At 40.8% G+C, this 25,995-nt stretch overlaps 1 protein-coding gene across 5 annotated transcripts in view; it reads left to right on the top strand.

Annotated features, from left to right (window-relative positions):
• The window catches only part of FZD3 (frizzled class receptor 3), a 101,661-nt gene that overhangs the window by 16,043 nt on the left and 59,623 nt on the right, over positions 1–25,995 (top strand). For 3 of the 5 annotated variants that reach the window (XM_070068245.1, XM_051842534.2, XM_051842535.2), the window contains one exon: positions 24,525–24,721. In XM_070068245.1, coding sequence (XP_069924346.1) covers positions 24,537–24,721 — 185 coding nt within the window. In that variant the 5' untranslated portion in view covers positions 24,525–24,536. Of the gene's footprint in view, positions 1–12,324; positions 12,452–21,415; positions 21,553–24,524; positions 24,722–25,995 lie in introns of those variants that run through there. The other 2 variants (XM_051842538.2, XM_051842537.2) reach the window with 2 other exon arrangements.

Raw genomic sequence — 25,995 nt, 5'->3', positions numbered from 1 at the left:
GCTTGACACGTGGTAAGTATCCTATAAGTGATAGCTTTTGCCGTTAATCCACATTCTCATCAGTTTAACTTCATGATATAATAGAATGTTTTGTACTTTAATAAATTTTTATAGTGCTTTCAGAAAATGGAAGCATACATGTTTTTGAATGCTTTTTTAAAAATTTATTTATTATATGAAAGGCAGAGTTACAGAGAGGCAGAGACAGAGAGAGAGAGAGAGAGAGAGAGAGGCCTTCCATCCACTGGTTCATTCCCCAGATGGCTGCAACTGCTGGAGCTGCACCAATCCGAAGCCAGGAGCCAGGAATTTCTTCCAGGTCTCCCTTGCAGGTGCAGGGGCCCAAGGACTTAGACCGTCTTCTGTTTTTCCAAACCATACCAGTGAGCTGGATCAGAAGGGGAACAGTCAGCCAGGATTCAAACTGGCACCCATATGGGATGCTGGCACTGTAGGTGGTGGCTTTACCTGCTACACCACAGTGCTGGCCCCTTAGGATGCTTTTTTGAGAATAAAAGTTAAAGTTTAATTACTTTGAGGTAGAAAAACAAATCTAGGAGATATGTAGAAGATGATTATACATATGTTTTGAAATGTTGGGGGTGCATCTTACATATAACAAGTATCTGAAAATGAGATAGAGGTTGAACAAAACATTTTCTGCTCTGCCTTTAACTATAGAAGGTCTAAATGGTAAAGAGAGAAATTTAGTATAGATTTATTAGGTTACATGAAAATGAGAATTGGTTTAATATAGTGAGTTGTTTTAGATATAATAGCTTTTGTTACATACTAAAGTTACTTTCTTACCAAAAAGTTGAACTAGAAATATAATTATTTCTATTATTGTAAGGCATAATTTCTTTAGAAAACAAATAGGGTTTTAAGAAATTAGTCCTGCCGGCGCCGCGGCTCACTAGGCTAATCCTCCGCCTAGCGGCGTCGGCACACCGGGTTCTAGTCCCGGTTGGGGCGCCGGATTCTGTCCCAGTTGCCCCTCTTCCAGGCCAGCTCTCTGCTGTGGCCAGGGAGTGCAGTGGAGGATGGCCCAGGTGCTTGGGCCCTGCACCCCATGGGAGACCAGGAGAAGCACCTGGCTCCTGGCTCCTGCCATCGGATCAGCGCGGTGCGCCGGCCGCAGCGCGCCGGCCGCGGCGGCCATTGGAGGGTGAACCAACGGCAAAGGAAGACCTTTCTCTCTGTCTCTCTCTCTCACTGTCCACTCTGCCTGTCAAAAAAAAAAAAAAAGAAAAAGAAAAAAAAAAAAAAAAGAAATTAGTCCTAAAGATATTTGTACTGACTTGGGTTCAACCTTTTAGTGTGCCTTGTAGTAAGTGGGTTTAAGAGTATGGACAGGGGCCAGCATTGTGGTGCAGGGGGTTAAGCTGTTGCCTGAGTCCTCGCTGTTGCACTTTCAATCCAGTTCCCTGTCAGTGCACCTGGGAAAACAGTAGAAAATGGTCCATGTCCTTGGGCCCCTGGACCCACATGGAGGACCTTGAAGGAGTTCTAGGCTCTTGGCTTCAGCCTGGCCCGGCCTGGGCCATTGTGGCCATTAGGGAATGAACCTGTCGATGGAAGCTCTCTCTGTTCTCCCTCTCTCTGCATCACTATGCCTTTCAAATAAATAAATAAATCTTTAAAACAAAACAAAAAAACTTTGGTCAAATTAGTTAACATTCCTCAACCTTTTTTCCTTTATTTGTGAAAAGACAATAATAATTAAAATACCTCAAAGGACAGTTAAGAGCCTTAATAATTTAACTTGCATAATGGATAGCACAGAGTAGCTGAGGTACAGATGTTAATTTTATTTCAAATTCTGCTTCTAAATTATCTAGAGAGAAGTAGTAGTAAGATGATATATTTGCTGCAAATGAACTTATATTATGAACATTGGCATTCCTTATGGTAGCATGATAGACTCTCTCTGGCCTCTTATCAACCCCAAGTATTTGTTGGAATCTTTAGGGAGATTCTAGGAAGATTATGTGGAAAATAGTTTATAGGAGAAGGTACTAGTGATTTATTGTAATGTTGAGAATAGTTGGCTGTTCCATGGTTGTCATATCAAGACAGTGAGGCCACTGAAGAATCATCAGACACAGTTTGAGAGTGTAAAGTTTTTGTAATAACAAAGGACATGGAAAATCATTAGGTGACATAACATGCTCATAGCTGCTGATGACACCTCTACTTCTGTGCTTCTATCCTTCTACTCATCTAGGAACTTTGAATACATGTCTGCCAGTTTTTACTGGGAAGCAGTAATTGGAATAGACAACCCTAGCACATTCTGGAGTGTTCACTGTGAGACTAGCTGAATTGAAAGATGATTCCCTAGATGTAGTATCTTCTGTAGGGTCCATATCTGTACTGATATTTGTTTAGTCAAAATGAGTACTTGAAACAGAATGGTATATGACAGTAAGCTAGAGATGCCAAAGATGAGAGAAGTTAAAAATCTGGACTACTTTATTTATATTTATATTTTTTTAGAAAGCTTTTATTTAATAAATATAAATTTCATAGGTACAGCTTTTGGATTATAGTGGTTCTTCCCCCCATACCTGCCCTCCTACCCCCACTTCTGTCCCACTTCCTACTCCCTTTCCCATCCCATTCTTCATTAAGATTCATTTTTAATTATCTTTATATACAGAAGATCAACTCTATATGAAGTAAAGATTTCAACAGTTTGCACCCACAGACAAAGTATAAAGTACTGTTTGAAGACTAGTTTTACCAATAATTCTCATAGTAAAACTCATTAAGGACAGAGGTCTTACATGGGGAGCAAGTACACAGTGACTCCTGTTGTTGATTTAACAATTGACACTCTTATTTATGATGTCAGTGATCACCCGAGGCTCTTGTCATGAGCTACCAAGGCCATGGAAGCCTTTTGAGTCCACAAACTCCAACATATATAGACAGAAGCATAATCAAAGTGGACGTTCTCTCCTCCCTTCAAAGAAAGGTACCTCCTTTGGTGGTCCCTTCTTCCCACGGGGATCTCACTCACAGAGATCTTTCCTGTAGGTCATTTTTTGCCACAGTATCTTGGCTTTTCATGCCTGAATTGCTCTCATTGGATTTTTAGCCAGATCCAAATGCCTTAAGGGCTGATTCTGAGGCCAGAGTGCTGTTTAGAGTGTTCATTCTATGAGGCTGCTATGTGGCCTGCTTCCCATGTTGGCTCATTCTCTCCTTTTTAATTCTATCTATTATTATTAGCAGACAATTGTGGACTATTTTATTAATTTTCATTTTTCTTGAACGATCAAGATCTTTTGTTGCTTGATTCACTCCCTAAATGTCCACAATGTTTAGGGGTGGGCCAAGCCAACACAAGAAGTCTGAAACTCAGTCTGGATCTCCCACTACTTGAGCTATCAACTAACTACTGCCTCCCAGGGTGTACATTTGGCAAGAGGCTGGAATTGGAAATGGAGCAGGGACTCAAACCCAGGTACCTCTTTCTGGGATGCGGGTGTTTCAAGCTGCATCTTAATTGTAGCACCAAATACCTATCTCAGCCATTTTATAATTTTTTAAAAAATTTATTTATTTGAAAGATTTACAGAGAAAGAGAGGAGAGACAGACAGAGATCTTCCATCCTCTGGTTCACTCCTCAAATGACCATAATGGTTGGGCTGGGGCAGGTGGAGGCCAGGAACCAAGAGCCTCTTCCTGGTCTCCCACATTGTTTCCCACAAGCTACTTTCCCAGGCACATTAGCAGGGAGCTGGATCAGAAGTGGATCAGCCAGGACTGGCACCTATGAGGCTTAACTTGTACCACAACTCTGACCCCCTCCCTGCAGGTTATTTTAAATTTGATTATTCATAATTAAAAAGTTGGATATTCTCTCATATATAGAGGATTCCTGTTAAGTCCTTTCATTGGCAGTGGGACGTGTTTGAATAAATGGGCTAAGTGTCAACCCATTAAGCTGAAAAAGAAAAGAAAGTCCTTGTTACTATCTTTACTTTTCTATCCCTACTTTGCAAAACATGCATATCTATCTATACACAAACTCACATGCTAAATTTTTCCAAGTTTTCAACTTGATGTTTCTGTTTTCAATGAGTATGATTGACTTTGGATAGGGGGGGAAATTTCTCATTTCTGAGGCTTTTAAGAATTATTTATTAGAGAGAATGAGAGTGAGTTCTCTTCCACTGGTTCACTCCAAGTTCCCATGATGGCTGGCCAAGTCTGGAGCCAGGCCAAAGTCAGGAACTTGTGCCAGGAACTCATCCAAGTCTCCCAAGTTGGTGACAGTAACCCAATTACTTGAGCTGCTATCACTGCTTTCTAGGGTCTGCTTTATCAGGAAGCTGCAGTCAGAAGCTGGAAGCAGATTTTGAACTGGGTTACTCTGATACAGGATGTGGGATTCTTAATAGATTAAATGCCTGTCTCATGTTTCTGAATTTTCCACACCATTTTGAGCTCAGTTGGAAACTTTCCAACGAGGAGTGATAATCAATAAGTTGTGAGTAAGAACCACATATTATCAGATATTTATGACTCTAGTAATAAAAGAGATCTTGGCAAGTACTTGAGGCATCACCTGCTGTCTCCGTGGATGTGCATTAGCAGGAAGCTGGAATTGGGAATGGGAACCATGAATCAAAACCCCCATACTCTGATGTGAGATGCAGATGCACCAAATGGCTGTCTCCTTTATTTGCTGTACGCATGCAATATAGAGACTTGATTAAATTCAAGCTTAATTTGGGGTGGGGACCATGGACTATGCTTCATAGGTCGTGTAACATACTTCCATTTGGAGGCATATAATATCTGATTATTAATTTTGCTTGTAATGTTAGCAGGCATGGATCATTTCCTAGACAACACTTTTATTAGGGGTTTGCAAAATGATAGTATTCTATCATTCTTTAGCTAGAATTTCTTGTGAACAGAAGCATCCTCTCATCGACTTTTGGTTTACTCTCATGTACATTGATACTCATATAGAAAGGACAGAATATAGGGCAGGCATTTGGCACAGCAGTTAAGACATTGCTTGGGACTCCTGCATCCTATATCAGAGTGCCTGGTTTGAGTTCTGGATGCTCTGTTTCCTACCCATCTAACCCCTAATACACATCCTGGAAGGCAGCAGATTGTGACCCAACTACTTAGGTTCCTGACAGCGACAAAGGAAACCCAGATTGACTTTTGGGCTCCTGGTTTTGGCCTGGCCCAGCCCAGTTGTAGGCATTTGTGGAATGAACCGAACAATGAAAAAATCTGGGGCTGGCGCTGTGGCATAGCTGATAAAGCTGTCACCTGCAGTGCCAGCATCCAGTATGGGCACCAGTTCAAGTCCTGGCTGCTCCACTTCCAATCCAGCTCTCTACAGTATACAGTAGCCTGGGAAAGCGGTAGAAGATGGCCCAAGTCCTTGGGTTCCTGCACCCACGTGGGAGACCTGGAAGAAGCTCCTGGCTTCGGATCGGCGCAGCTCAGCGATTGGCAGCCAACTGGGGAGTGAACCAGCCGATGGAAGACCTCTCTCCCTCTTTCTGCCTCTGCCTCTAATTCCACCTTTCAAATAAATAAATTTTTAAAAATAAAGGAGTGGAAAAATTTCCCTCTTCCCCTCTACCTTTCAAATGAAAGTAAATGAAATTTTTTAAAAGTAATTTCTCATTCTACTTTATTAATGCTTAGAATAATGTATTTTTTTTATCTTTTATTTAATGAATATAAATTTCCAAAATACGACTTATGGATTACAATGGCTTCCCCCCGATACTGTCCCTCCCACCCACAACCCTCCCCTTTCCCACTCCCTCTCCCCTTCCATTCACATCAAGATTCATTTTCGATTATCTTAATATACAGAAGATCAGCTTAGTATACATAGAATAATGTATTGATACCCAAGCATCTTCCAAAGGCAGCCAGTGACTTTAAAGTTTTGTTCTGAACCCAGATTTCTTATGTATTTGCTGTGTTTTTAATCTGTTGCAGTTATTATTCTTACTGGTGCTCAAAATGTTCCATTTTTTATAGTGAGAACCTTTGCATGGTAGTTTCTGATTATTTTTTATCTACTTCGTAAAATTCTGCCTTAAACCTTGAATCATCAGTTTCTTTAGTTTCTTGTAGTTCAAAATGATGCTTAGAGATAACTCTCTGGGAGCTAAGAGTGTTGATACCAGATTAGTCATTTTTAGACCTTTTTGTGGACAGAGCTAGAAAAAAATTTTAGGCCGGCGCCGCAGCTCAATAGGCTAATCTTCTGCCTGCGGTGCCAGCACCCCAGGTTCTATTCCCAGTCGGGGCGCCGGTTCTGTCCCGGTTGCCCCTCTTCCAGGCCAGCTCTCTGCTGTGGCCCGGAAAGGCAGTGGAGGATGGCCCAAGTGCTTGGGGCCCTGCACCCCATGTGAGACCAGGAGAAGCACCTGGCTCCTGCTATTGGATCAGCGTGGTGCGGTGGCCGCAGCGGCCATTGTGGGGTGAACCAACGGCAAAAGGAAGACCTTTCTCTCTGTCTGTCTCTCTCTCACTGTCTAACTCTGCCTGTCAAAAAATAAAATAAAATAAAATAAAAATTTAATAGAAAACCTATCCTGGGTTTATAGTGATATACTCAACTTAAAAAATATTGCTGAGTTTTTATTAACATATTTAGATTTATTTTTGTTTCTTTTTCCCTCAAAATTATTATTTGCTATATAAAATACAAAATAACCTTAAAATTGTGATATGAATGAAGATTACAACATGAACTAAAAATTTTTTTTTCATCACACAAAGTATAATCTGTAAATGGAAAACTATAATCTGCAATATAGATTTTATATGTATTTAGAAAACTATAATCTACAAATCTGGAAAGAAAAAAATGATGTGGTTTGACATTGAAAGAATTTTGAATTTTTGATTTTTCTAAAAGATTTATTTATTTTGAAAGAGTTATAGAGAGTGAGAGGCAGAGAGAGGGATCTTCTGTTTGCTGGTACAGTCCCCAGATGACTCACAGTCAGGGCTGAGCAAGGCTGAAGCCAGGAGCTAGGAGCTTTTTCCAAGTCTCCCATGTGGGTGGCAGGGGCCCAAGCACTTGGGCTATATTCCTCTGCTTTCCAAGGCACATCAGCAGGGAGTTGGATTGGAAGTGGGGCAGCCAAAACTTGAACTGATGCTCATGTGGAATGCTGGTGTTGCAGGTAGTAGTTTAACCCACCATGGTATGATACCAGTCTCAGCCATTTCTTATTTTTTTAAATATGTATTTATTCATTTTTCATATACTTGAAAGGGGCCAGCATTGTGGCATAGTAGGTTAAGCTGCCAGCTGCATCACCAGTGTCCCACATGGGCTCTGGTTTGAGACCTGGCTGCTCCACATCCAATCCAACTCCCTGCTAATGCGCCTGGGAAAGTAATAGAAGGTGGCCCATGTGCTTGGGCCTTTACATCCATGTGCGAGACCAGGAAGAAGCTCTGGGCTCCTGGCTTCTGTATGGCACAGCCCCAGCCTTTGCAGCCATCTGGGGAGTGAAACAGTGGATGGAAGATCTCTCTCTCTCTCTATCTTCCTCTTTCTCTGTAACTCTGCCTTTCAAATAAATAAGAAAGTAAATCTTTTTTTTTTTTTTTTTTAAAGAAAAAAAGATCTTTCATCCACTGGTTCACTCCCCAGATGCCTGCAACAGCTAGTATTGGGCCAGACTGAAGCCATTTGAATCTCCCACGTATGTGACAGGGGCCCAGGCACTTGAGCCGTAGTCTGTTGCCTCTCAGGACACATTAGCAAGAAACTGGATTAGATGCAAAGCAGGTGGGCTCAGATCAACACTCTAATTTGGGATGCTGCTGTCCCACATGGTGGCTTTACCCACTGTGCCACAACTCCTCCTATAGCTACATTTTACTCCATTGGTTTTGGTAGATATTTCTTCATTCATTCTTCAATTCATGGACATCTGGGTTGTTTCCTGTCTTTTGCTATTAAAAATAGTGTTCCAGCTGTATTTTCATATTTTTAATAGCAACCCATAGGTTCCTAGAAGCGCAAATGTATGTATTGCTTTCTTAATATTGCCAAACTACTGTATAAAGGTTGTGCCATTTTGCATTCTCAGTAGCATTGTAGGAGAGCACCTGTTTCTTCACAGCTTTACTAACAGAATAGATTATGTTTTTTGTTTTAAACCAGAAAAGTAAAAAATTGGTGTATCAGTGATCTTCATCACCTACTTACAGAGGCAAACTCCAAACTCCTTCATAACTGTTGATATGTAGGGGTTCATTATATGAGAATACTTCAGAAAGTTCCCTGTGGTAATGCAAAGTATGAAAGGATTATGCATGGACTTCAAGATTTTTTTTCCACCTGTCCTTCAATTGCATTTTTCCACGTACTTTTTGAACTCATTTCATGCTTTTGGTGAGAGTAGAACAGTTGGAGGCAGAATAATTCAAGCCCAAGTTTTGTTACTTATCTGTGTGACGGTGACAAAGTTATAATCACTTTATGCCATTGTTATAGTGGAATTGGTTACAAGGAACAAATCAGGGATGTAAAAATTGCCTTTTTTTTTTAAGATTTATTTATTTATTTATTTATTTGAAAGGCAGAGTTACAGAGAGGCGGAGGCAGAGAGACAGAGACAGAAAGAGAGAGAGAGGTCTTCCATCTGCTGGTTCACTCCCCAGATGGCCACAATGACTGGAGCTGCACCAATCCGAAGCCAGGAGTCTTCTGGATCTCCCACATGGTGCAGGGGTCCAAGGACTTGAGCCATCTTCTGCTGCTTTCCCAGGCCATAGCAGAGAGCTGGATCCAGAGTAGAGCAACCGGGACTTGAACCAGCACCCATATGGGATGCCAGCCCTGCAGGTGGCAGCTTTACCCACTACACCATAGCGCCAGCCCTGAAAATTGCTTTTTAAAATATCATCGCCGGCCGGTGCCGCGGCTCACTAGGCTAATCCTCCGCCTGCGGCGCCGGCACACCGGGTTCTAGTCCCGGTCGGAGCACCGGATTCTGTCCCAGTTGCTCCTCTTCCAGGCCAGCTCTCTGCTATGGCCCGGGAAGGCAGTGGAGGATGGCCCAAGTGCTTGGACCCTGCACCCCATGGGAGACCAGGAGAAGTACCTGGCTCCTGCCATCGGATCAGCGTGGTGCGCCGGCCTCGGCGGCCATTGGAGGGTGAACCAACGGCAAAAAGGAAGACCTTTCTCTCTGTCTCTCTCTCTCACTGTCCACTCTGCCTGTCAAAAAAAAAAAAAAAAAAAAAAAAATATCATCGCCAACCCTTGGCCAGAAGATCAAATCCAAAGCATGATAGACATTTACAAATTGGCTCTTATGTACTCTCAGAGTCCATGTACTTTGAGGAGCTCTGTCCTTCACAGTTGCACAAGAACTTAGCATTTGTTGAACGTACCAAGTCTTTGCAGTGCAATCTACCTAGAAAGCTTTTCTGGTATCCGTTTTGGTGAAAATCTTACTCAACTTTCAAGGGTTGGCTTGGATGTTACATCTTTGTGAAACTTGGAATGTCCTGAAGTTAGTGATTGTCTCCTCCATACTTACCAGTATGTTCTGTTTGTACCTCTATTTTAATGTATAGGTTGTTATGTTGGAATTATTGACCTTTTTTCCTCCTAGAATTTTAACTCCTTGAAACAGAGCTTGTTGTGTATACCTAGTATCTAACAGAGCCTCACACATAGTAACTGCTAAATAAATTTTTGAAGTAATTAATGAACTTAATAAACTGTAAATCTCAGAGTTGGTGGTAATCATGATTATGGTGGTGGTGCTATGCCTAAGCTCTTAATCTTCTGGAGTTGTAATGTGCTTGGTGGGGATGATGATAGTAATTCAGTCTCAGGATTACCGTGTAACCTGTGAACACTAGCATTTTACTTTGCTTTTTTTTTTATCAAAGTGACTTGAAGCTTTCAATGTTACATATTTGCATCTGTAAGTGGTGTGATTAAAAAAAAAAAGAATGAAATAACAATTCTCCCATCTCTAGGCCTGCTTATGTCTGAATTTTCTCCATCTTTGCCTATCAGTGTCTTGTTACACGTGATCCACTGTTAAGTTTAAAAAGATAGGGGAAAGTAGATAACAAAACATGTGTGTAAAACATCCTGGTTTTATGGAAAAAAGTGTGAGTGTTCATGCAGAGTAAGTGATTTGGTAGGATTTTCACCAAGGCTAACTAGTTATTCCTTAATTAGTTTATTTGTATAGTCTTCTATGTTCTCCATCTAATGTTTATATTGTCTCATTTTTCTGGAAGAAACATGTTATGCATTTAAAATAAGTAAATTTAAAGAAGCTCTATGTTTTAAAATTTCAGCTGTCCTTTTTTATCCAGCTCCCAGTGCAGATCCTAAGGCTTAGTATTTATTAAATATATTTTGATTGAATGACTACAACTTAAAGAATAAGTTGGTAAAGTTTCCACAAAAAAGGGTGTTCAAAGAGAAGGATGTGGATGGCATCAGGGAAGGCTCAAGTTGCGGGTGGTATTTGAATGGACCTTGAAAGACAGATAGGGTTTTGTTGTTTTAATTTAAGAGAAGAGTATAACATGTAAACAATAATTATTAATGTATTATGGGTAGCCTTTTAAGAAAAATGAAATTTATTATATTTATACTTAGAATTCATGATTTCTGTCTTTAGAATATATGTTATCCAGCAGATTTACTTACCTTACTTTTTATTTAGGTTAATATTAATAAAGTGGCTTTCCCTAAATAAACAACATTCTTGTGAAGTGGTTTGAGAAGGCTGTTGTTTGGGGAAACCAGCCAGGAATTAAGACACTTCTAAATTGAAAAATGTACATACACATTGTGGAGAATTAATTGTATTTAGTCATTTCTGACTTTAGAAATTTTTGAAATTTTAATTTTATATAGTAGAATTTCATTTGAAAAGTTTTATCTCTTGAGACAGACCATAATTTAGAACTGTCCATGATATTGAAAGCATTAAAGAATTTACTTCCTGAAGAAAAGTCAAATTTGTGGACTACTCTGGGAACTCCAGTTTAATTTGTAAAGATAAATATGCTCCTGTGACAATGGCAGGTTTCTGTAAACCAACTCACTGAAAGTCTGTCATATGTTATGGGGCATTTTTTAAAATTAAGATTTGTAAAAGAAAATAAATCTGTGGATTTAAATGTGTTATTGCAAACCTAAAGACCTTTTAAAGTTTTGGACCTATTCTCATTAGAAATTTTATTACAAAAATAGTTTTTAAAAGGTCTCATTTTTAATCACTTAAAATTCTTCTAAAAAGTTGTTTTTGAATAATTTCTTATTTGAACTTGGATCTGAGATAGCTATGGATACTGTTTTTGAATTTTTGAGACCATTCTGCATTTAGTTTCACATTTAATGAATATAGTCATAATATTCCCAAACTCAGTAGGTGCAGTTTCTATGGTTACCAGATCCTTTGTAGAGGCACAAAAGTTGGAATTCTGATTCTCTTGAGTCAAATTTTGGCCTTTGACTCTGTCCCCCTTTCACACCCCTGGCTAAGCTTGGGCTGTTGCTGCGCTTGAAGGCTTGTCAGCTAGCAGGTTCCTATGGTAACAGGAATGGAAATTTGAAAGAAGCCAGGGAATGAGAGCACAAAGGCTTGGTTGATTTGAATTTGAACAAAGAATGGAAGGTTCCATGTAGTGCACCTTTGTTGCAGAAACCAGAAATTTAATTTTAGAAAGTTACTTTCTAGTTTGTAAACTTCCTACCCTGGTCTTGATTTTGTGAACAAAAGTTTTAATGTTTAGGGAAGTACTAACAGTCTTTTAAAATTCAATCAGCTAAAGCTCCTTTTTTCTGCTTCATAGATCTTTAATAGTATCCCTTATGTTATATAGTCTCAACTTTTCAGTTTTTAGGCTCTCTGATTTAATTCTGATTTTGCTGAGATTAAAAAATTGTTAAGATTAAAATCAAAGCAGTTTACATTGTTTTTGTCTAACTTTGTTGAGAAGTGATGTGTATGTATGTACAATAAACTGCACAGGGCTAAAGTATTCAGTTGATGACAGATCTTGTGACACCATCACCACACAATTGAAATGTAAAATATTTCCATCATCTCAACAGCTTCTTTGTGTCCCTTTGTAGTTCACACCTCTCTCCTCCTTGTGCCAAATGACCACTCATCTAGCATTATGGATTACTCTTAATTTTCTTGAGTTTTATGTAAATAGAATAATAATGTACACTTTTAGATCTCTGGATTCTTTCACTCAGCATGATTTTGAGAAAAAAATCCATGTTTGTTTCACTTTTTGAAAATGTCATTTCAGGTCACCTTGTTACAGAAGAAGAGTCTGAAGCTTAGAGGTTAGGTAAAACAAATTGGTTAAGTGCAAGGGTCTGCGTAAGAATGCCAGTGTTTGCTTCCTGGGTCTATCTTTGTAGTTGTATCATCTTCGGTAGGTTACTTAGCTTTTTATGTCTCATTTTCTTCCCAAGTGTATAAAGTAGAATAAATAATAACAGTACCTACCTTACGGAATTGTGAGAGTTAAGTGAGATAATGTGGGTAAAACACTTCGAACATGCCTGATATATAGTGTCAGTAAATGCTGGTTTAGAACAAGGCACTTCTATAACTAGTAAGTAGTACAAACATGGAATTTTATGCTGATTGCAAGCTGCACAATATAGTTACTAAAATAAATTTTGTAATTCATGATGGGGCTTACAGATGGAGGTTTTATTAACATATTTGCATACAGAATCTGATTGTTTGATACTTTATATTTTGTTTATAATATTACCAAACAAATTTGAAACTTAAGGTTTACATGAGCATCTCTGAATGATGTATAAACATACCAACATGTAGTGCTATACATTTTTTAACTTTAAAATAATTATAAGTTCACAAGAAGTTAGAAACATTTTACAGAAAAATTCCGTATACCTTTTACCTATTTCCCTCTTATTATCTTACATAGCTATAATATTATATCAAAACCATAAAAAGAAACATGGGCTTCACCTACAAACCTTATATTTCACCAGTTTTTTATGTAATTCATTTGTGTATGCATGTAGTTATATGTGTGAGTATGTATATTTATGTGTAGTCCTTGTGATTTTATCACCTGTGTAGAGCTGTTGGCCGGCGCCGTGGCTCACTAGGCTAATCCTCCACCTGTGGCGCCGGGACTCTGGGTTCTAGCCCCGGTTGGGGTGCCGGATTCTGTCCCGGTTGCTCCTCTTCCAGTCCAGCTCTCTGCTGTGGCCCGGGAGTGCAGTGGAGGAGTACTTGGGCCCTGCACCTGCATGGGAGACCAGAAGCACCTGGCTCCTGGCTTTGGATCAGCGTGGTGCGCTGGCCGCAGTGGCCACTGCGGGGGGGGGGGGGGGGCGGGAGGGCAAAGTTTTAAAGTTTCTAATATAAATTTGTAGGGAAATATATGGTGTCAGGTTTTACTATGAACTGCCAACCTTACCTTACCCAGCCAGAAACCTTTGTATTTAATATGGTGTGAAAGACATTCCTCATTTAGACAACGAGGGTTCTTATTCAACCTGTCAATCAAAAAGATTACTCTTACCTTGCTTTACAAACAAGTACTCTTTAATTAGTGAAAAAAAAAAAAACAACAAATTCAAGCCTTATGTAATGCTTATTGCCCTTCCTTGCAGGTCTAAGTGCTAGACATAGTAACTGTGGCAACTATTTCTCATTGATGTTCCAAAAGGTGAAGAGGTCCTTCCTGCTAGACTTTCTTCAATATTTCAGTTGTAATAAGCAGATTTAACTAGCTTTGGAAAGTTGCTCACTATCATCATAGTATCTTATGCCTCCACTCTGTAGTTGAAGCTCTTGCTGCTGCCTTGTCATTCTTTATTTATGCTGACTTGTCCATACTCAGATGGCTGCTGAAGTCCTGTCTTAGGGAGTTTCCTTTGATCCACACTGTGCTTAAAGAGTACATCTTAGGTCCTTTAAAGCTAGTTAAATTGTTCTCCTTATGGATTACTTTTCCACATTGTTTGCAAGAGCTAAGCTAATACAACTTATAAACAGGTCACATACACAGACTTCACCTGCTTATATTGCAAACAACTTACTGAAAATATTTTTACTTTTAAACTAGTTCCAGGACATAGAAAGTTGGTTAATAGTAAAATTAGGGGCTGGTGCCATGGCTCACTTGGTTATTCCTCGGCCTGCAGCGCTGGCATCCTATATGGGAAGGTTCTAGTCCCGGTTGCTCCTCTAGTCCTGGTTGCTCCTCTTCCAGTCCAGCTCTCTGCTGTGGCCCAGGAAGGCAGTAGATGATGGCCCAAGTGCTTGGGCCCTGCACCCGAATGGGAGACCAGGAGGAAGCACCTGGCTCCTTGCTTCAGATCAGCGCAGTGTGCTGGCCATGGCGGCCATTTTGGTGGTAGAACCGACGGAAAAAGGAAGACCTTTCTCTCTGTTTTTCTCTCTCACTGTCTAACTCTATCTGTCAAATTAAAAAAAAAAAAAAATAGTACAATTAACCTCATATGCCATTAAAGGATACTGTCAAGGTTGTGTCAGTTTTACAAATATAAAGCAGGAAATGTCAGTTTCCCCCATTTTCAACCTTTATTGTATGGATAAAAGAGGTTGAGACAATTTAGCTCGATATTAATAAAATGTTTCCCAAGCATTATTTTGACCAGGTACCCAAGTTTATGAACATTGACAGTGTCCATTTATATAGCCACACTTGAAGTTATTAAGGACTTAAACCATTTTCTAATATTAGCCTTATTTTTCTCCACTACTTATTCACATATTCCCATTAACAAATGGGATGTTGTGTGTTATATTTATTGGTCTGAGTGTTTCCAGAAAACTGCATTATCTGTGGAGACTGATTTCCATGCTGGCATTAAAAGCACCTGGATATTAATGCACAGAGGTGCAGAGTTAGAGCAACAAGAGAGCATATTCAAACACCAGTACACCCCATTTCCCTTTTTATTGCTTTTTTTTGCTTAGTACTTCTTAAAACAAACAAAAAAATCTTGAATTCAATGTTCAACTGCCAAAGAAAGAGTAACAGCAGGGCACATTCTTAGTGCTTGAGTGAAATTCTAAGCACTAGCTGGTGCAAAACAGTAGACATTGTTTTTTTTTATATATGATCTTATCTAAAACTCTTCTCAACAGTCTTCCAAACAGAGAACCAACACCAACATTATTTAGGTGAAAACATATACAAGATGACACAGTGTATTATTTGGGAACTCCCTTTTTGGGAAGGGATGGTGATAGTGGGTGCTTTCCCACTCCTACCTTAAAAACCATTCTTAAACACTCCAAAGTACAGGACTACTAAGCTTGTAATAAAATTCATGTATTATTGAACCTTTAACTGGCTGGCGTGCATTCCTGTTTGTACCCTATACATTTTGCTGGGTGAAACCAAGGAAAATACAATCTAAGTATATTTGTCTAAAATAACCTACTGTAGCAGAAATGTAGCATAGTGGCTTAGTACAAGCTTCTCTTCTTGGAGTCTTCCATAACTTCTGTGGTTTCAGTGTTGCCATACTTCTCAAAGTTGTCTCTCAAATTATATTTCTCTGTATCTTTAACACCACCAACAAAATCTTCTTCACTGTTAGATGGGCACCAGGCTTTACCGAATCCTCTCTAGAAACAGCTCTGGTACCACAATACGTCCATCAATCTTGTGTGGTCGAGCACACGTGCCTGTATCCACTCCTTCAACACAAGATTAAGTCACAAAACCAAAGCCCGTGGAACATTTCGTTTGGGGGGTCTCTCATTACCACACAATCTATGAGTGTGCCCCATTTCTCAAAATGTTCTCTCAAGCTATCATCTGTAGTTTCCAAGCTCAGACCACCAATAAACAGTTTGCTCAACTGCTCTGGTTCCTTTGGATCATGGCCCTCCATTTTGAGAGCAGACTTGCATCTTCCAACTCGAGTTCAACATGGAACTGAGAGCATAAAAAAATTTTTTAAAGGTTTATTTATTTATTTGAAGACAGAGAGAGAGAGTTAGAAGTCTTCCATCCACTGGTTCACTCCCCAGATGGTTGCATTTGCTGGAGTTGAGCCAATCCGAAGCCAGGAGCCAGGAGCTTCTTCTGGGTCTCCCATGTGGGTGCAGGGACCTGAGACTTGGACCATCTTCTGCTTTCCCAGATCGTAGCAGAGAGCTGCATTGGAACTGGAGCAGCCGGGACTTGAACCGGCACCCATTTGGGATGCTGGCACTACAGGCAGCAGCTTTACCTGCTACACCACAGTGCTGGCCCCATAGAATTGTTTTTGTGATGTCCTTTTCTGTTAGTTTTTTTTTGTTTGTTTGTTTGTTTGAAGATATTTATTTACTTGAAAGGCAGAGTTACAGAGAGGCATAGGCAAAGAGAGGTCTTCTATCCCTGATTCACTCCCTGAATGGCCGCAATGGCTATGGCTGAGCCAGGCCAAAACCAGGAGCCAGGAGCTTCTTGTGGGTCTCCCATGTGGGTGCAGGGACCCAAGCACTTGGGTCATCTTCTGCTGCTTTCCCAAGGCACATTAACAGGTAGCTGGATAGGACATGAACTGGCACCCATATGGAATGCAAACCCTACACCAGGTAGCTTAACCCACTGCAGCACAGGGCTGATCCTTTTAGATTATTTTAGATTGTCTTTCTAACAGTCATAGTTAGTCTGTTTGGTCCAATCAGAAGGAGAACAACTCAGCTAGTTAAACAATGGAAATATAATGTAAAGAATTATTAAACTATTACAGGAAAAAAACCCCTCTAAGATATGCAGAGAAATCTGTAGGATGTTCTAGTATTGGGAACAAACTTGGAAAGGGTCTTCCAGCCCCAAGGATTAAATCTTATAGCAGAAGATACGGTTGTAGCTCACTGGGTAGAATGGAAGCTCACTTTGTTGCCAGGGCTATAGCTGGTCCACAGTTGCCAGGCTTGCAGATAGCGACCCTTGAAGGCATAGAAGGTGTGGGGCAATTGGTAGTGGTCGAAAACAGGGGTTAGTGCTTTTCTGTAGGCAGTAGATCTAGAGTATGCAGTGTCTGTGTTGAGAGAGCAAAGGAAATGTCACCAGGCTGGTTTGGGACTATGGCAGAACACCGTGGATATCCTCACATTTGCACTGCTGACTGGTTGCGGCAGCATAAGCAGCAGTATTCTTCCTACACTATCGAGAAATGTTGACATCATGCTCATAATGCCCTTCTTCATGGAATGTTCTTCCAACCCTGAGAAAATTTAACATCATGCTCATTATGGAGAACTGGTGAAAGGAGTCTTATCCATGATCACAGAGAAGATAGTCGAGTGTTAATTTGGAGTGGAGGAGTAAAAACTTATCTTGTCACATGTCATTAGTGCACCTTTTGTTTCAATCCTTAAATCTTTCATCTCTTATACATCCTTTCTAATATTTCCATTTCATACCTTTTTCTGTTCCTACTGCACTGGCTAGGACTGTGGATACACTGTTAAATAGAGTTGTGATATTAGGTAATCTTGCTGTGTCCTTGATCTCAGGGAGAAACTTTCAGTAATTTATCACCAAGTAAGAGGGTTGCTATATGTACTTTCTATAGGATTGAAGATAGTTCCTTCCTTTTCATAATGATTGGATATAGAATTTTATCAGGGAGCCGGTGCTGTGGCTCACTTGGTTAATCCTCTGCCTGCAGCACCAGCATCCCATATGGGTACCTGATTGCTCCTCTTCCAGTCCAGCTCTCTGCTATGGCCCAGGAAGATAGTGGAAGATGGCCCAGGTGCTTGGGCCCCTGTACCCACATGGGAGACCAGGAGGAAGCACCTGGCTCCTGGCTTTGGATCGGCGCAGCGCGCCAGCTGTATCAGCCATTTGGGGGGTGAACCAATGGAGGGAAGACCTTTCTCTCTGTCTCTCTCTTTCACTAACTCTGCCTGTCAAAAAAAAAATTTTTATCAGATGCATTTATTGCATCGTTGTATTTATCATATTTGTGTATTTTCTCCTAATGCTATCAAATATTAACTATCATATATCCTTGTGAAAAAAATTCATTTGGTTTGATGTGTATTTTTTAAAAATATATTGCTGGGGGGCCAGTGCTTTCGCGCAGAGAGTTAATGCCTTAGGTCTAAAGCAAGCTACAGAAGCAGAGAAAAAGAGACAGACACAGAGAGAGGGAGCTCTTCCATCCGCTGGTTTACTCCCCAAATGCCGGCAGTGGGCAGGACTGGAAACTTAATCCAGGCTTTCCACATGGGTGGCAGGAACCCAGTTTCTTGAGCCATCACTTCTGTCTCCCAGGGTTTGTAACAGCAAGAATCTGGAGTCTAGAGCAGAATTGAGTATCAAACTCAGGACCTCTAATATGGGATGTGGGCATCTTCACTGGGATCTAAACCAGTAGGCCAAATGCCCACCCTCCTTTAACTTTTAACCTGTGTATGTCCTTATATTGAAAGCATGTATTCTTTGACAGTATTGTTTTTCTGTTTCTCTGTTTTAGTCTTTTACTCAATTTTCACTTCATTTACATTTAATGTAATTAGTGATATCCTTGGATTTGATTTTTTTTATTGTTGTTTAATTTGAGAGGTAGAGTTACAGGCAGTGAGAAGGAGAGACAGAAAGGTCTTCCATCCATTAGTTCACTCCCCAAATGGCTGCAACTGCTGGAGCTGGGGTGATCTGAAGCCAGGGCTATTTGATTTTATCAAACCAATCTTTTTTTTTTCTCCTATCTTGCATTCTTTTTTTTTTTTTTTTTTTTTTTTTTTAACAGGCAGAGTGGACATTGAGAGAGAGAAACAGAGAGAAAAGTCTTCCTTTGCCGTTGGTTCACCCTCCAATGGCCGCCGCGGCCGGCGCACTGCGGCCGGCGCACCGCGCTGATCCGATGGCAGGAGCCAGGAGCCAGGTGCTTTTCCTGGTCTCCCATGGGGTGCAGGGCCCAAGCACCTGGGCCATCCTCCACTGCACTCCCTGGCCACAGCAGAGAGCTGGCCTGGAAGAGGGGCAACTGGGACAAAATCCGGCGCCCCAACCGGGACTAGAACCCGGTATGCCAGCGCCGCTAGGCGGAGGATTAGCCTAGTGAGCCGCGGCGCCAGCCTTGCATTCTTTTTTTTAAAGACTTATTTATTTACTTGAAAGGCAGAGTTACAGAGAGGCAGAGGCAGAGAGATTTTCCATCTGCTGGTTCACTCCTCAAATGACCACAACAGCTAGAACTGAGCTGATCTGAAGCCAGGAGCAAGGAGCTGCTTCTGGGTCTCCTACTTGGGTGCAGGGGCCCAAGTACTTGGGCCATCTTCTGTCGCCTTCCCAGGCCATAGCAGAAAGCTGGATCAGAGGTGTAGCAACCAGGTCTCGAACCTGTGCACATACAGGATGCCAGGACTATGCCACAGTGCTGGCCCCCTTGTATTCTTTTATATTATTGTTTCCTTCTCTATTGCCTTGAGTTGTGCATTCTTTTATTGCTCACCTTAAAAATTATGATATGTACCGTTGACATTCTAATAAATATAATTACTTCAACAACCCTTATTCCACTGTCCCTCCATCTTTTCCATTTTGTTACTATACATATTGTTTGAGATTTTTCTGTTAGCACAAAGAGTGTTCAATTATATTTTTCCAGATATTCATCCTTTTGAGTTTTTATCTTAGATAATTTTCTTTCTGTCTGAAGAACTTTCAAGCATTTATTTTAGTGCAGGTTTACTGATGACTAATTCTTCTGTTTTTAATCTATCTAAAAATGTCTTTTCCTTCATTTGTGAAGAATGTTTTAACTAAATATGGCATTGTACATTGACAGTTATTTTCTCTTAACTCTTTAAGGCATTCCATTTTCTGGTTTCCTAGTCAGCTGTGAATATTATTGTTGCTACTCTAATGTGCCTTTTCTGCTGATTGCCTTTAAGATAGTTTTCTTTGGTTTTCAACAATTTAAATAAGAAAAGTCAATGTATGGTTTTCTTGTATTTATCCTTAGTATTTGTGGAACTTCTTGAATCTGTGTGTAGTCATCTTTAATCAGTTTTAGAAAATTCTCAATCATCACCTTTCTATATATTGCCTCTGTTCTATTTTCTCTGAGTTCCCCTTTTGAGATTGTAATTTTTCATGTTAGACCTTTTTATATGTATTACACATCTCTCATGTTCCTTTGTTCTTTTCTGTTTTATTTGCATTTTTTTTGGCTTATGAACTTGTGTTTGAACGTTTTCAATTACTTTGTTTCCATTTTGCAAGCCCCATTTTCTGATAACATATAATGAGTTCTTTCAGTAATTACACATTTTAGCAATAGAATTTCCATTTGATTTCCCTTAAAATAGACTGTAATTTTCTGGGGAAATTTTTCATCTTTATTTTCTTGAGTGTATTAGTCATGGTTATAAACATTCTTATCTTTTCATACGAATATCTGGATCATCTAAATGTTTTTTTCCCTTAGTTTCCTATCATACATCTCTGTCTCTTGGAATGCTTATCAATTTTTTATTGGATATTAGGCATTATAAAGTATTAGTGAGGTTCCAGATGATGTTATATTACTCTAGAAAGTGTTCATTTTTTTTTCCTGCTTGGCAGATAAATGAGGGAAGGTCACCTTAATTCAATTAGGGACTATCCTGAGTTGAGGTTGAGTTGCAGTGTTGATAGACCTCTGCCTCCTCTGATTTGATCTGACTGCTAGAATGTAGTCATTCAGATCTTCCAGATAAAAGTTGAGTGCTCCTATGTTCAAGGCATATATCATGTGGCAGGGCCTGAACTCTAATTCATGTTTCTCTCTCTTGAGACTGCCAGAATCTCTGCTGTGCTTCCCCCTTTTTTTTTTTTTTTTTTGACAGGCAGAGTGGACAGTGAGAGAGAGAGACAGAGAGAAAGGTCTTCCTTTTTGCTGTTGGTTCACCCTCCAATGGCTGCCACGGCCGGCGCGCTGTGGCCGGCGCACCACGCTGATCCAATAGCAGGAGCCAGGTGCTTCTCCTGGTCTCCCATGGGGTGCAGGGCCCAAGCACTTGGGCCATCCTCCACTGCACTCCCTGGCCACAGCAGAGAGCTGGCCTGGAAGAGGGGCAACTGGGACAGAATCCGGCGCCCCGACCAGGACTAGAACCCGGTATGCCGGCGCCGCAAGGCGGAGGATTAGCCTAGTGAGCCGCGGCACTGGCCTCTGCTGTGCTTCTAAGCTTCGTAGCATCTGCCCTGTGCAGTCTCTGAAGTTTCAAATATCCTCAGGAGAGAACTGGTTGTATGTCAGGCTTGATCCTTCACACTGCCCCTGGTTACCTAGATCTCATTCCTTTCATTGCATTTTGTCTCCATACCCTCTCAAGACCACCAAAAACTCTACTCATTTCTTAGTTCTTTAGCACCAGCCTGGGCAAAGCTTGATTTTCAGTCTCTGGCCTTATATACGCACGTTCAACAAATGCCTCCGTGGAAAAAGTGGCTGCACTTATCAGGCCACCTGAAAGTTTTAAAGTTCTTCTGCATCAGCAGTTCTCCAATAGCTTTAGGTAGGTAACTCAAAAACTTTTTCCTTCTTTTAAAGTAGTTTTTGATAGAAGCATTGGCTTACCACAAAGTATTCCATCATATTTGGAAATGATAGTCACATACAGTTTATTATTATGAATCAGTTATCAAGTTCATTTAAAATTCTTTGACTTCAGTTTCTGTGTCCCTTGATTCTCTGCATTATGTATAGGAGGCTTATAGACAACATCCATTAATGTAGAAGGAAATTGTGGGGACCTTGCTATAGCAAGGAAGTCTAACTATTCTGATATTCTCTCGTCTTGAGTCACATCTTTATATAGACTTAAACAGTGTTAAAAGAAGAAAGAAATAAATTATTGCTTAATAGAAAGTCTTGGTAATGAAAATATCTGTAACTAGTTCAAAATAATCATTGACTGTTACATAAACAAGTAGAAAAATATTCGGTAGTTAATTTTGAACTGTTCCTGCTGTTAAAATGATTATGTTTGGAGCTACAATTTTTCCGTTTGTATCCTTTTTTTTTTTAAAGATTTATTTATTTACCTGAAAGAGTTATAGAGAGAGGAGAGAAAGAGAGAAAGAGAGAGGGAGGGAAGGAGGTCGGTCTTCCATCTGCTGGTTCACTCCCAACTTGGCCGCAACGGCCGGAGCTGTGCCTATCTGAAGCCAGGAGCCAGGAGCTTCTTCCGGGTCTACCAAGTGGGTGCAGGGGCTCAAGGACTTGGGCCATCTTCTACTGCTTTCCCAGGCCATAGCAGAGAGCTGGATTGAAAATGGAGGAGCCAGGACTCACACCAGCACCCACATAGGGATGCTGGCACTAGGATGACGGCCCTACCCACTACACCACAGTGCCGGCCTCTGTTTTTATCCTTAATATCACATATTATATCAGCTTATAGTCTTAGCTCCATTTGTAGCTTGTAATTTCAATGCTTAAAGAACTGTTTTTTAAAATTTTTAAATGTAAAAAGAACAAATTTGAGCCAAAGATGAGACCCTTCCTTACCCTCAACTCCAAAATATAACCACTTGTTCCTCTCTCTCTCTCTCTCTCTCTCTTCTCCTTTTACTGCTTCTGTCTTCTGTTGATACATGATAATTGAAGAAAATATAGAAATTGACATACATAAGAACAAAATTCTTTATCACACCACCAGTCAGTAATCACTCTTGAGCATTTTGGTGCTTATCTTTTGAGGTATTTATATTTCTTTATAAAATGGATAGTATTATGGAACTGATATTGCACAGTGGGTTAAGCTGCTGCTTGTTACAGTGGCATTCCATGTTGGATCCCACCTGCTCAACTTCTGATCCAGCTCTTTGCTAATGTGCCTATGAAGGCAATGGAAGATCGCCCAACTAGTTGGGCCTCTGTCACCCTTGTAGGAGATGGAGACGGATTTCCTGGCTCCTGGTCCCAAAAGTGGCTCTTATGACCATTTGGCGAGTAGACCAGTGGACAGAAGATATCTCTCTCTCTGTGTCTTCTCTCCCCTCTGCCCATCACTCTGCCTTTCAAATAAATAAATACATTTTAAAAATACGTAGAAATGAGGACCAGTGTTGTGGCGTGATAGATCAAGCCACCGCCTGTGATGCTGGCATCATATATGGGCACCAGTTCAAGACCAGGATGCTCCACTTCTGATCGAGCATCCTTCTGATGTGCCTGGGAAGGCAGAGGAAGGTGACCCAAGTCCCTGGGCCCCAGCATCCATATGAGAGATCCAGAAGAAGCTCCTGGCCCCTGGCTTCTGGCTTCAGCCTGGGCCAACTCCGGCCACTGTGGCCATTTGGGGAGTGAACCAGCGGATGCAAGATTTTTCTTTGTCTTTCCCTCTCTCTGTGACTCTGGCTTTCAAATACATAAAAATAGATCTTAGGCCAGCGCCGTGGCTTAATAGGCTAATCCTCCGCCTGCGGCACTGGCACACCGGGTTCTAGTCCCGGTGGGGGCGCTGGATTCTGTCCTGGTTGCTCCTCTTCCTGTCCAGCTTTCTGCTGTGGCCCTGGAGTGCAGTGGAGGATAGCCCAAGTGCTTGGGCCCTGCACCCGCATGGGAGACCAGGAGAAGCACCTGGCTCCTGGCTTTGGATCAGTGCAGTGCGCCGGCCGTAGCGGCCATTGTGGGGTGAACTAACGGAAAAGGAAGACCTTTCTCTCTGTCTCTCTCTCTCTTTCCACTCTGCCTGTCAAAAAAAAAAAAAATAGATCTTTAAAAAATATATAAATGGATTATATTATTATTAGTGGTACTCAGGCCTGCCTCCTTATTAATATTACCTGTAACACTTAAAATGTAAATATAGATTATGGTCTGTATCTTATACATAGCCAAATCAAAATCACCAGGGATAGAGCTAAGAAAGTTTTATTTTAAAAAATGAATACTCGCGCCGGCCGTGGCGGCCATTGGAGGGTGAACCAACGGCAAAGGAAGACCTTTCTCTGTCTCTCTCACTGTCCACTCTGCCTGTCAAAAAAATAAAAAATAAAATAAAAAATAAAAAAAATACTACTGGGGCTGGTGCTGTGGCACAGCGGGTCAATGCCCTGGCCTGAAGCACTGGCATCCCAGATGGGCGCCAGTTCAAGACCCAGCTGCTCCACTTCCGATCTAGCTCTCTGCTATGGCCTGGGAAAGAAGTAAAAGATGGCCCAAGTCCTTGGGCCCCTGCACCCACGTGGGAGACCTGGAGGAAGCTCCTGGCTCCTGGCTTCGGATCGGCACAGCTCGAGCAGTTGCGGCCATCTGGGGAGTGAACCATCGGATAGAAGTCCTCCCTCTCTCTTCTCTCTCCTCTCTCTGTATAACTCTTTCAAATAAACAAATAAATCTTTAAAAATAAATAAATAAATACTCCTCTTAAGAAGTGTTTAATAACCTTCAGAGACTTTTTAAGATGAATGTTGCAATGTAGAAAGTTTTTAGCCTTTATTTAGCTCTTTATCTAATTATTCAATTTTAACTTTTCCCCAGCCATTCCATCCTATGGTGAATCTGGATTGTTCTCGAGATTTCCGACCATTTCTTTGTGCACTCTATGCTCCTATTTGTATGGAATATGGACGTGTCACACTTCCCTGCCGAAGACTGTGCCAGCGGGCTTACAGTGAATGTTCAAAGCTCATGGAGATGTTTGGTGTTCCTTGGCCTGAAGATATGGAATGCAGTAGGTGCGAAAATCATAGATTTTCACTGATTATTTCCTATGTTACAGTATGTTTGCAATTGCTTGTCTTTGTTTATTTTGTTAGCCTTTTTTTGAAGTATGTGTATTCATTATTAATTTTGAATAACAGTTTCAAAACCTAAGAATGATTTCCTTAGGAATTTGGAAGCACTGAATGAAAAAGGTAAAAAAAGAAAATATTTCTGTGAAGAAATTTTTAGAGGAATTAAATTAAGAAATATGTAATCTGGCCGGTGCCGCGGCTCACTTGGCTAATCCTCCGCCTGCGGCACCAGCACCCCAGGTTCTAGTCCTGGCTGGGGCACCAGATTCTGTCCCGGTTGTTTCTCTTCCAGTCCAGCTCTCTGCTGTGGCCCGGGAGGGCAGTGGAGGATGGCCCAAGTCCTTGGGCCCTGTACCCGCATGGGAGACCAGGAGGAAGCACCTGGCTCCTGGCTTTGGATCAGCACAGTGCACCGGCCACAGCGTGCTGGCTGCAGTGGCCATTTTGGGGGTAAACCAACGGAAAAAGGAAGACCTTTCTCTCTGTCTCTCTGTCTCTCTTTCTCTCTCACTGTCTAACTCTGCCTGACAAAAAAAGAATACATAATCAGGAATTCAGTTGATTTTTCTCTCTTTGAAACATTTTTTTGAGGACTGGCTACTTGTGACATTGGCATCCCATATCTGAGTGCCGGTTTGAGTCCTAGCTCCTTCCCTTCGATCTACCTGCCTGTTATTGTGCCTGGGAAAACAGTGAAGCATGGCCCTTGCTACCCACATGGAAGACCCAGATGGAGTTTCTGACTCCTGGCTTCAGCTTGACCCAACCCTGGCTGTCTCAGCCATTTGGGAAGTGAGCCCAATGGAAGATCCATTACTCTGTGACTCTTCCTGTCTCTCTGTCACTCTGCCTTTCAAATAAATAAATATTTAAAAAGACAATAAGAATTTTTTTCTGGTTGTAAAAGTAATGCAGTTTGGTCAAAATTAGAAAATAATCATTTATTTCCTGATAATTGTAGTTTAAATACCTTTATGATATAGATATGTTAATGATTAAGGTATTTCTATTTTTTTCTGTCATAAAGTAACACATCAAATCCAGAAAATGTCATGTGCTTTTCAAATTATATTCAACTATATGTATTTTCTTAAAATTTGAGGATTTGTTTATTAGACATCTTTATACTTTTGTATAAACATTAGTAACATACTACACATGCACTTATCATATGGTGGGCTTTTTTGTATTCTCCAATATTTCAAGGATAAATA

This window comes from Oryctolagus cuniculus, chromosome 2, assembly GCF_964237555.1.
Source record: "Oryctolagus cuniculus chromosome 2, mOryCun1.1, whole genome shotgun sequence".
Classification (NCBI taxonomy): Eukaryota; Metazoa; Chordata; class Mammalia; order Lagomorpha; family Leporidae; genus Oryctolagus; species Oryctolagus cuniculus.
This window is presented reverse-complemented; position numbering and strand designations above follow the sequence as displayed.